The sequence below is a fragment of the Diadema setosum genome, chromosome 10, assembly GCF_964275005.1.
Source record: "Diadema setosum chromosome 10, eeDiaSeto1, whole genome shotgun sequence".
Classification (NCBI taxonomy): Eukaryota; Metazoa; Echinodermata; class Echinoidea; order Diadematoida; family Diadematidae; genus Diadema; species Diadema setosum.
This window is the reverse complement of record NC_092694.1, coordinates 6,135,323-6,147,934: the sequence shown is the minus strand read 5'-3', so window position 1 is coordinate 6,147,934 and position 12,612 is coordinate 6,135,323. Positions and strand designations below refer to the sequence as shown.

The 12,612-nt window shown below is 37.4% G+C and overlaps 1 protein-coding gene across 1 annotated transcript; it reads left to right on the top strand.

Annotated features, from left to right (window-relative positions):
- The first annotated feature begins 531 nt into the window (after positions 1 to 531).
- LOC140234445 (uncharacterized) lies at positions 532 to 5,735 on the top strand. The gene is made up of 2 exons (XM_072314490.1): positions 532 to 869; positions 5,504 to 5,735. Exons 1-2 carry the CDS (start codon positions 532 to 534, stop codon positions 5,733 to 5,735), a joined length of 570 nt encoding a protein of 189 aa, XP_072170591.1.
- The last annotated feature ends 6,877 nt before the right edge of the window (positions 5,736 to 12,612 follow it).

Sequence of the window (12,612 nt, the reverse complement as noted above, 5' to 3'; positions counted from 1 at the left end):
TCAGTGTAAGATGGAGAGATAGAAAGAAAAAAAGAGAAAGGAGATGAAAATAAGGGCGAAATATTGGCACCTGTTAAAGGAAAAAAAATGAAAGAAAGTATCCCACTTATGTTTATGGTGGCAAGGAGGATAGTGTATACTAAGAAACTCCAAACAGAATGGTTTGATTAAAACTACACACAGCGATCATAATGCGCTTTTTCGTAACTTCTCCCTCAGCGGAAGACGGTAATATCTCTTAGATGAGCGCTTTATGTTTTAACCAATCACACACAATGCCAGTAAGGAGCACCCGTGCGTTGTAGGCCTATACCAATATGATGGCCTTATAATGTCCTCTATTGTGTAGGCGTGCAGTTTCTCGTCAGCTGAAGTTCACTCTCTGACTGCCTCAGTGAGTTCAGTCCGTAATGATCGCTTCCTCACCGTCGCTTGCCAGCTAGTGAAACGAACTTAGCCTGTGGAGTGTGTGTCTCCCCTCCTCCTCTCATTCTCATTTTGGCTGCCACTCGGAGCACTTATTCCCCAACCATGGATCGGATATCGCTCCACGGAAATCTCGGAGTTCGATTGTCGATAGCCGTTCTCGGCGTCGTATTCTTCCTCGCAAACTCGGTGTGCGGACTAACTTTCAACGATCCCGAGCGGTCGTACGTGCTCTACAACCCTCCCTGGATGCCCTCCGGCGAGATCCAGGCAATCTCGCTCCAGTTTCGTACGGTAACGAGCAACGCGCTTCTTTTCGCCCACCACTACATGCGCGACAATGAAACCAAGTACAATTTTGAAGTGGATAAGTATGCCGTCGTTTTGCAGGTGATATCGGGAAGGATCAGGGCTACCAACTACTACGAAACGGTAGTCGAAAGGTAATGTCATTTCATCCATTAATGACGTCATGATTTTTGACTGCACATTCATTTTATCTGATTCACACTCCAAGAACACACGGGTCTCTCTGTACCTATCCAACCTTATCGAATAAATCCAATCACCGTGACTAACCAAACACAGATCTAAATGAGAGCAAATGAAAAGAGAGGGGATAAAAAGCATCACTGTGCATAGCATGCAAAGGTGATTTATAGGATAAATCAGTTGTCTATGCCATACATATATCTAAACTGAGACTATGAGAGGCAACTGTTACTGAGGTGAAACCAGTAAAATCAGAATGAAATTATGCCACAGTGACATTATCATGGTTCATTAAAACCACCTCAATGTAATGACAAATGGCACATTTAGACAGTTTGCTCTTTCAACAATGGTTCATTTGTGATACATTCGATCTCCAAGACCATATCTTGCTGAATTTGTAGACAGTATCAGTAAGACAGATGGCTGTGCAGGTGGTTGATTATGCCATTTGGCTAGGCACCTATACTTTTACTGATCAATTCTAATTCCCCCTGATTGTGAACACTAACATGTATATGACTAATTGATACGTGTACCTTAGTAAGAAAAAAAAAAAGAAGATATTTCATGCAGCAATTCTTGTTGGGCTCCTCAATTGGTAGAAATTCTTATTTGTCAAAAGAGTTGTTACCCAGAACCAAGGAAAGGGTGGCAGCTTTGCTTTTAGCTTCAAATTCTTTTGACAAAAGAAATTACATCAAGCACAGCAACAATATTTCATTCTCATAGCAGAGAATCGTTGATGCTAACCCAGACATTTTAGTCTTGGGTTATGGCTGACATTTGTCATTAGTTTCAGATTGCATTCTATTCAAGCCTATAGCAGACAAACTACAAGTTTGTATCTGCCCTATCATGAGTCTTATGTACTCATGGGCTATTTCTGCAACTTTGTTGAGTGAAAATTCAGCACATGATTCAGCAAGAAATGGGGGATTTGCATTTTGCAAAAGAACTATCAGAAGAGTAGTAAAACCCAGCACACATGGAAATTAATTGCAGCTATGCTCCAATTTCCTCTCAGCACTGTGGAAAATTCCTAAGTAGAACAATCTTGTGCATCCTGACTCGGCTTAAGGAGGCAGCAGTTTCACTGCAATTCTTTGCTGTAATGAGGGGGAAGCTTTGGTTAACATGGTTGGGAATTCCTCCCCCCCCCCTCCCCCCATATGCAGACACATTGAATGTAAAGACTATGTAAGTAAAATGTTTTTGTGTCAAATGTCATCAACATGTTTGATATGTGATTAAAAGCTTTGGAACAAAATGCCAAGAAGCAGTGGAAGAAAAGTAGAGGTTTTCCTTTTGAACCCCAATCTAGATATGTTCATTTGAAGATGACATTAGAACTACAATTTTGTTAATGTGAATTGTAAGAATATATTATTCTTAAAATTTTCATCTTAATCCTTAATGGTGAAATACAGTTTCTGAATTGCTTGAGACAAAGTGACCTTACTTTGCTGTTGAAGTTACCCCTTGATTTAAATAAGTAATATATCCTTCATCATCACATGAATTATTGCTGAGATATATTACACCTGTTTCTACCTTGCATCCCCATAATGTTTTTCAAAGGAAGGCTAATGCATTATAATAATGTGAGAACAAAAAATACGTTCCAGATTAGAAAGTCCATATCCCAAGCAGTAAAAACGTGTTCTTTAGAGCTCTTCTTTCTGTCTTTGCATCATAGCCTGTCCTGTAATAATTCACCTACATGAAGTACTACCAAAAGTATATACATGTATATACAATTTTGTTATCAATATCCATTGTTGGCCAGCTAAATATTTAAAGTGTCAGTCTGATAGTTAGATGTCCATACTACAAGAAAAGATAATGTATTAGCCAAACTTTACTGCATTTTGATCTCAGAGTTTATTGAAAGATATGTGAGTTGTAGATTAAGTTGATTACTATTTATCTGTGCTTAATACTACATTTTAACTGAAGCTTTATCAGGGATAATGAAAGAGGCATTTTAACAAGGCACATTTAAGCCCTTTATTCATGCTGAAAGATTGATAGTAAATCACAAGCCTTCTGTGTAACCTGAGGTACATCCGAAAGGAGTCGAGCACATGGTGCGGGCAGCAAGCACCCACGAGTACCTTTGCCCTCCCGGTGAAGGTTGGGATGGTTGGGGGTTTAGGCCAAGGGGGCGATGAGTCAGGGTCTGACTCAGGACCAGATGAAAAGAGACCACATCCTGTCAGTTGAGATCCAAGCCCTGGACCTGGCTCTGTCACAGGACGTGTCACTCAGCCCGGCGTGAAAGCCAGAGCTTGGCTCGTCGTCGTCGCGAGGAGAGGGAAAGAGATTGTGCTGCTGTCTCTACTGTGAGACCTCAGAATGTTGATGGGGGATGGAGAATATAATGATCTTGGAATTTCCATCTCTCTCCCTCTCTCCCTCTCTCTCTCTCTCTCTCTCTCTCTCTCTGTATCTATCATCTATCTCTGTCTCTCCTTGATCGCTGTATATGTGTGTGTATGTATGTGTGTGTGTGTGTGTGTGTGTGTGTGTATAATGATAACATTTTCTCTTCCTCTTAACCCGTTGAGGACGAGTCCTGAGTATATTCAGCATCTATGGGAAATGCGTCTTGTAGCAAAATCAAACCGTCCTCAACGGGTTAACTTTCAACATGGAGACTTTCCAAGATGGAGACTTTGGTCTATATGAAGGGAGGGAGCTTCTTGAAACTAAATCACTAGAAAGCACTTTAAATTCAAGCATAATGCCGAGGTGTAAAGAAATGATTATTTTTTGCCAATATTTACAATTTTTATGCATGTTGCAGTTCAATATTACTTTGCTTTTTTCTCGTCATGTAAGTTTCAAAATCATGCATACACACATGACATAATATAAAAACAGACAGATACCTCTTACATCATGCAAATTATAATGATGTGTGTGTGTTTGTGTGTTTTTGTGTCTGTGTGTGTGTTTGATATGAACCAGAACAAGAAATTCAAACAATGTTCTCATATCCATGGTCTGAACGTGCAGCCACCTACCCATATGATGTAGGCATTGACACACTCACACACAGAAACATAGATTAACACACAAACACAAAGCATCTGTAGGCCTTAAAGGGTTAATAATTGACTGATCTGTTTAAAGTGCAATGCAGTATGTGTGGTCTGTTTCCCTACAATGAAAACCTCATCCCAAAATCATATGACCCTGCATCATTATGTTTAAGATGAGCTACAAGGCATCGTGGCTTTAGGCTGGAATAGAGTGAGTAAAAGGCAGGTCAGCGAGTATATTCTCGATGCAGGGTGAAAAAAGCAAAGAACCTGCTAGCAAATAAACTTTTTGTGCTGTCAAAAATGATGAAGCATAGATGAAAATATATTTATATGTTCATATGGAATTCATTGTAGCTTAGTTTTCTCTGGCATTTGTGTGCCTATCATAAATACACTCTGGGTCAAAGGAAGATACATAATTATAGAGAGATAAAGAAGGAGAAAAAAAAGGTGCTTGAAAAGACAGATTTAACAAAGAGGACACCAAAAGAGCAAAAAGAATATAGCTCATCGAGATTATTCCTGATTTATATGATATAAGTTGAATATTACATCAGGCAATATGACAGAAATAGGATGTCAAAATAGTCAATAGTTGGGAACAATATTTTTAAAACATTTTGTGAGCCTCTATATGGCATATTTTAATTCCAGTATTGCCGGAGGTGAAACAGAATACATCTATCCCTACTATAAATATCATGGTTAGTCAACAACCAGGGAGTTATCTAATAATTAGTTTCCTGTCAAACTTGCTCCCCATTGATATTTCACATTTTGGGAATCATATCACTCGAATGCTGTACTAAATTAAAAAGGAAATCAAAATGATGCTGCATTGAGTAATTGTCATTGAAATTCTTTGGATATGACATATTTTTACCTTTTAGATTTAGATTAAAGTTCTTTATCCTGCACTTTAATGATGTCATTATTATTGAAGAGATATTTGAAAGTTAGGGAGGAATCTGGGAGAATTCTTCACATTTTTTGTACATCATGTACTGTATCTGTTTATTCTGAGGCCTTCAGATAGATTGTCCATGTAGCCCCTGGATGCATTAGCAAATGTCAATCTATATTCACTTATTTTCTTTTTCTTTTCATATTGGTCTTTGAAAAGAAAAGGTATGATATACCTTTAGGTGAAAAAAAAATGTTATATATCATGATGCCAGTTACAGGTTATTCTTTGATACCTGCAGTGACTTGTGGATTTCAAGAGCAAGCAAATAAAAAACAAACAAAAACAAAACACACACACAAAACCACACACACACATACAAGGATAACAAATCAATGGTTTTTGGAGTTGTAGGTGATTACAGGTTCTGTACATATCCCAACTTTTTGTTTTGTTTAGTAATTCAGACCTCCTAGTATAAAATTTCTGCTATCCATTCTATTCCAAAAGTTCATACCATTTATGATATCTACCTATCATATTTTTTTTTAAATGTATGATGATGTCTTTAGCAAAACTAGAATCAATTGACCATCAACATCATGTACTTTGTTTTTTGAACCATTTGCAGCATTACAGCAGGAGAGAGGGTCAGTGATGACCAATGGCACACGCTGGAGTTCAGCATCAGTCCGGAGACAGGGGTCATGTCGCTGACTGTTGACGGTCAGACCAGCGTGCTGACCCTGAGGGCGTACCAACATATGGGAGCCAGGAACGGCCTCACCAATAAGTTTGGGGATGCTCCCTCTGCCGTGGTCTACCTTGGGGGTAAGGGATCAGCATCTTGGTTACCATGGTGATGAGAGATGGTGGAATGAGATGATGTGGGATTATGATGTGTGATACTGACAAGGAGGGACAAAACGAGCTGAGAATGCTGTGTATGATGTGTATGGATATTACATGAATGTGATTTAGCTTGCAATGCATACATTTTTACTTTATTTTTTTTTTCTTCCTGCACACATTATTTGAATCTGTTTATGTTTACCAATGAACAAAGTTATTGACTTCATCTGTCTGTGGGACAGGATATCACAAATACCCTCACATCACAATGTCGTGATTACAAATCTGCAGTGGCTGTTATTTAAGCTTGCAGTCTTTGTAAACAACTACAGTACTACAAACATGAAACTTATAGACTATTGGAGCAGTAACTTTTTCAGGAATGGACCAGTAAAAAAAAAAAAAAAAAAAAAAAAAAAGAAAAAGGTACCTACTTGTAGGACAGACAGGTCAGACCAATAAGTAGAAAAAAATGGGTTAGTGTGGAGCCCTGATATACTCTTGAAAAGACATGAAGCTTTCCATGTTAAAGGTAGGGAATCCCATTTGCATGCCTCAAATGAAGAGTTGTATAAAAACAGTGGTATGTTGAAGAGAGTATCATTTTAGAAACTCCCATAAAGTATTGAAAGTGGAAGGTAACAATAGTACATTTTTCTTGACCGTTAGATTTTGAATTGAATTCTTTTCGGGGCTCACCGTAAATTCCAGTACATTACTAGGCTACGTTTGCAGACCCATGCACTGCATGTGTGTCCATCATGTATATTTTGTGAATAAAGTTCATCAAAACTTATAAACATTTCTATATACATTCTTGCCACACACTCTATATGTTATTACATCAGCTCTTATACTTTTAGATTTGTGTTTATAGATAAAAAAAATACAGAAGACTGCAACAAAAAGGCTTAAGTGTGGCTGACACACAGAACTACTGAGTAGTTGAGTTTTGTGCATTATTCAAATTGTAGATAACTGTTGACTTTCAAATTTCTAAGCAGTGGCCTAAACAAGTCCCCTGAGGTTCATATTTAATGTTTTGCTGCATTTTGGGAGTTCTGTAAAAGGTACCCCCTACCTTTAAGCTGTTGAAGACTAGTCCTAAGTATTGTCTGAGTAGATGTGTTTGGGAAACTAATGTACTACGGGCAGGTGTCTGTCATAGCACAATCAGCCTGTCCTCAGAGGGTTACAGGTCCAATTGCGGTGAAATATGAACACTAACTTGCAGTTTCTGTTATGCTTGATACTGAAATGATAAATACAACAGTAATGATAACAATGATATGATAAAAATGTTGATAAAACTCAGCATCAATTATAGTAGTAATGGTGGTGTTGGTAGTAGTATAGTAACTATTGAAAAAATAATAATGATAATGGTATTGATAACATTTTCAATAATGAATCAAATAATAGCAATGTCAATATTGCTTGAAGAAAAATAGTAATATATGACAGGACAATGAATTTATTTTTTCAAAACAAACTATATTTACTTTAAAGGCCATGAATAAAGAAAACACATACAGTTGAGACCCCAAAGAACATTGGCAAGGTTCACTACAAAATAGTACAAATGCCCAGCTGATTATCAATATCATACATATTTATTCCCTGCCTTTCTGTGTTAGGACTTCCAATGCATTTCTGACCATCATAAGGCAGCAGTGACAACAGAATCAAATATGTCAGTGTGGCAAAGCTGGGGACTTTAGAATGAGATTTAGTTGAGATCAGCTGGATGGGGAGTAAATCCCTCATAAACTTGAGGATTCTGCCAAGCTCACTCAACCTCAGAAGTGGAAAAGCATTGAAATAGTGCTTTTTGCCTTTTAATCTCGTATGGATTCATTCATTCATTCATTCATTCATTCATTCATTCATCTATCCATCCATCCATTCATTCATTCATTCATTCATTTATTCATTTGTTCATTCATTCATTCATTCATTCATTCATTCATCCATCCATCCATCCATCCATTCATTCATTCATTCATTCATTCATTCATTCATGCATTCATTCATTCATCTATCCATCCATCCATTCATTCATTCATTCATTCATTCATTCATTTATTCATTTGTTCATTCATTCATTCATTCATTCATTCATTCATCCATCCATTCATCCATTCATTCATTCATTCATTCATTCATTCATTCATTCATCTATCCATCCATCCATCCATCCATCCATTCATTCATTCATTCATTCATTTATTCATTTGTTCATTCATTCACTTATTCATCCATTCACTTATTCATTCATTCATTTATTCCTTCATTTATTTTCCATCTTCAATGAGAGCATGTAAATATGAGGGTTTTTTTTGTTGTTGTAAACAGTGTGCATACTTTGTTGACATTACAATGTACAATATAACAGAATCTCCTTGCATAATGGAAGGATTTAGTCTTCCATCAAGGCAGAGGGCATTGAAGTAACAAAAAGGAGGAAATATGATCAGGGAAGAAGGAAAACTAGATAAGACTGAAATAGAGAATAGCAGGAAAAGACCATTATGAAATGCAATCAGCAAACGACCTACATAGAGACAGAACAACATAATGAAGCCCATGTATGTATAAAACCTCAGCTGAACCTTGAGAAAAGAAAAGGCAAGGATGAAGAAATTTGCAGGAGATGACAGACAAAAATGCTCGCAGAAAGATAGTTAGAATGGAAATATTACTTTATTAGTTTGTTAAATATTTAAGATGTTTAAAATTAATAAACACAGCAATAAATGATATGTTCAATCAGGTAATTAGATATCCATGTAAACATGTAAAATGACATAGAGAATAGCAAAAGAATGTTGTTGTAAAAATGACACAAAGAAATGACATCCATAATGGATGAACAAAATGTTTACCTGATAAAAGAATGAATCCTTGGCTGTCAAGATATTGAGGAAGAGTGTCAAATGTCATACTGGGGCCCATTCTACTGAGAGTTTGATCTGAAGAAGATATTGACACACTCTTTGTCTGTTTTGTGTTAGAACCAGGCGGACATCATCACCATAGAAATACTCATATAGTCTATCTGGCTCTCAGTAGGTGAAAGGAGCTAAATAGGGTAATGGTGTAAAACACAAATGAGTATTTGTATGTATGTGTGTGTGTGTGTTGGTGTATATGTTTGTTTTCATTCTGTCTTATAGTCCTGTTCGCCTAAAGATATGACTTGATAGATAGTAAGAGAGAGAGAGAGAGAGAGAGAAAGTGGGAGATGGGAGAAGAAATGAAGACATAAATAGAAAAAGATGGAGAGGGATGAGATATTGAATATATGACTGAAGAGAAGAGATGTAAGGATTGAGAGATAGATAGAGAACAAAAAAGGAACAAGGCAGCACGAGAAGGGGAGGAAGAGATGGGAGAGAGATAGAAACAGAGAAATATGAGATTATGGCTGATTTAGAATTCGTCGGCTGAGAATGATAAGGGCATTACAGTGCCTCAAACACTTCGGTTTTAGTAGCAACTTCGTGCCTTTGTCATTCTCACCTAACGAATTGAAAGGAGAGGGACAAAATACTGAAAATATTATAGAAGAGAAAAGATATAGGAGAGATAGAGAGAGATAGAAAGAGAACAAAAGAATATTAAGACAGTAAGAGAGAGAGAGAGAGAGGGAGGGGTATAGAAAGAGAGAAACATACAGATGAAGTCCAAGCAGAAGAGAATATTGTGTGTGAGAGAGGGAGAGAGGATTTTGAGAGAAAGAGAGGGGGATACAGTCCCTGTATGCATACTCTGTGAATGTACATATACACTTTGGGGCAATTGTAGATGTACTGTGTAGTGACTGCTTGGATCGCGTCCAGGACAGCGGGTTGTTGAATCAGACCGCGGTCGTGCCCCACCCTCAACGCGCAAATAGTGGATTTCCTCTTGGTCACGCTCGCGCCGCGCTGCGCTCCGCGAGATAGAACTACCCAGGAAGCCCGGCGTGCCGGCCCTGGCCGTAATGTTTCTCATCCTCTGACCACTTGTTCCTGCATGCCCTCTCATCTTAACCCATTGGCACCTGTGCTGGTCAAACTCTGAGTGGTCAAGCACCCATGGAATTTGGTCATAGCGGTCAAGGGTCTGATCCCTTCCATTCCATCCCATGTCAATGTGTAGCCAGAGCAAGTGATAATCCCTGAACTTAGTAGTCTGACTTTTCCAGCCTCCTTTGAAGACATTAAAGACGATTACATGTAGCTATACATACAAATAGATTATGTAGATGTAAGGAGTTTGAATGCAAAAAAAAAAAATAATAAGATGAGATGAATGCCTTTTTTTTTTTACAAGTAAGGTCCTTATCAAATAGAGAAAGTTGAATCTTTTCAGTGATGCTGTACTCATTACCTAACAAGAAATATTCTGAAGTTATTATTAAATCTACCATATATTTCTTATTCAGTTTTTTTTTTTGCTTTTCAGCATTGTCAATCTCAAATATTCTTGCATTGAAACTCTTCATATACAGAGATGCATGGACATAAATGTAAGTGAATGACTAATAAATAGCTGGAAAGAAAGATGGCGAGATTGGTTGGGAGGTTTGATGACAAAAGGGATCAAGCACCATTTTTAAACATTTTATCCCAATTCCTTCATCAGATGGAGCAACATAGAACCTTTCTAGTAATACCTTACTTGTTAATTAACAAAGGATATGAATGACATTATGACTGATAGAAATATCCCATATTTCTTATTTTTTCTTTGATTTTTTTTTTTTTTTAAATCAGCTTTCTTCCCCAAAATTTAAAATTAACAAGCAAGGAGGTAACTCATTTTGCAATCAAACTTTTCATCAAGATGTATATAAACGACAAGTAAGATAGGAAGATAGGAGAATACGTCTAGAGATTAATGGGAGAGAGAGAGAGAAAGAAGGAAGAGGGGGGGGGGGGGGAGAAATGATAATCACAGTTGGTAAAAGATTGCACCTAAGACAAGTCATCTTTAGACATTGGAGGGGGAATGAGGGAGATGCACATTTGAGAAAGAATGCAGAAAAATGAGAGAGAGGGAGAGAGAGAGAAAGTGAGAGATATAGATATATACACATGTGTTAGAGAGAGGAGAGAAAAAGATATAAATATATACACATAGATATAATAGAGAGGGAGAGAGAAACAGAGAAATATAAATATACACACATAAATATATATATATAGAGAGAGAAAGAGAGAGATATGAATTTATACACATAAATATATAGATAGAGAGAAAGAGAAAGAGGGAGAGAGAGAATGCACCTTGCAATAAGTCTGTGATGCTGAATACTAATTCAAACTGATTTATGCTTAGTATTGGCCCAGGAGTCATGTCTAATTGAATTCCCATCAGGTACAAGGTGGCTTCCTGTTGTCAGGTTGCCATGGTTACCATGACAAAATAATGATGTTGCACTGTGATATTCTGCCTGTGAGAGTCGCTGCAGGCTTTACAAAAGGCATGATGCTCATCTGAAGGAAAAATAATCATATTTAATTCCTCCAGGCTTCTAATATCAAAGTAAGAAGTACATAAGTTTCAGTTCAACATTGACACACATAATGTATAATTTCTTGATTCTAATGTGTAAGATTTGACAACTGAAGTACAAGGCATTGTCAGAGGGAAATTTTTTGTCTGTAGAATGTCATATAAATGACCAAAAATTAAAGTAAAAATCACTGGTTATTGATTGCACTGCTCTGGATATGAAGAGTTTGTTTGCAAAAACCGATAAGTCCATATTTGCCAAATGGAGATATTTGCGATTAAAGGTCAAGAAAAATAAAGAAAATATTAAGAAAATTTTTGCTTCTTTTGACCATAACTTCAAAAATATACCTTTATATGTAGTGACAAATATATCATTTAAAAGGTATTATTTTGTACTTTATGACAGAGATCGTACTTCAAAATCTTCAAAAATGGACTTATTGGTTTTTGCAAACAAACCCTTCATATATTCAGTATCACAAAAATTCAAAGTCTTGGTTAACATTTGATGTAAAAACTTGAAGTAGATTAGATGTTGTGTATCCTCTTAGTAGTGTTTAGTGTGAAAAAGATTGGTGTGACTTCAACATATCAACAGTTGGATGAGGAGATGGAATTTGGCAAGGAAGGAGTTGAAGATGCGCCAAGAACGATCACATATCAATGCAATTATCACCACCTCGAACGGCACGGACGGTGCCGCCCGCCACACTGCGTCCGATCAATGGGGGGGTCGGTTTGGGGTCAGCTAGGCGCAGAGATTGAATATGTGATATGTATGTCCCCGAAATAATTGCAGAAACTATCTCTCCTTGCCAGCCGGGATTCACGCGGCACCAGGGGTCTGTGTTGAGTTACTGCCTAGCTCCCCCCTTCGTCATGCCCTCACTGCTAAGTTTACAATGTCTTGGGTTTCCCGTTCTGGGTGGTTTGCTATCTCCTCGAGATTGCGTCCAGGATCCCTGCCTAGTCTTCCCTTCCAGACACAAAAAGGGATCTTTGTAAAACATCATGCCAAATGACTAGGATTCAAACTTTAATATGCTGTGTAAACCTGCAGCCCCACTTAAAGGGACTATACATTGCAAATGCACGTGGACGTGTACTGATTCATAATACCCTTTCAGGATCATTATTTATATGGCCATAGGAATATTTAAATGTGTGCTATATGTTTTATAATAATATTTCACTATTTTAAGAGAGAGAGAGAGATACAAGCAGAAAGAGAGAGAGAGATAAAGAGAGAGAGAGATATAGAGAAATAGATAGAGGGATATAGAGAGATAGATAGGTAGATAGATGGAGGGAGAGAGAGAGGTAGATGAGAGAAATGATAGAGAAAAAAGGAAAGAGAGGGAGACGGAAAGATGAGAGAGAGAG

Excerpts from the sequence above, each read along its gene's own strand:
- LOC140234445 (XM_072314490.1), top strand. The coding sequence starts at position 532 with ATGGATCGGATATCGCTCCACGGAAATCTCGGAGTTCGATTGTCGATA. Across the intron at positions 870-5,503 it reads TACGAAACGGTAGTCGAAAG|CATTACAGCAGGAGAGAGGG; the intron begins GTAATGTCATTT and ends AACCATTTGCAG.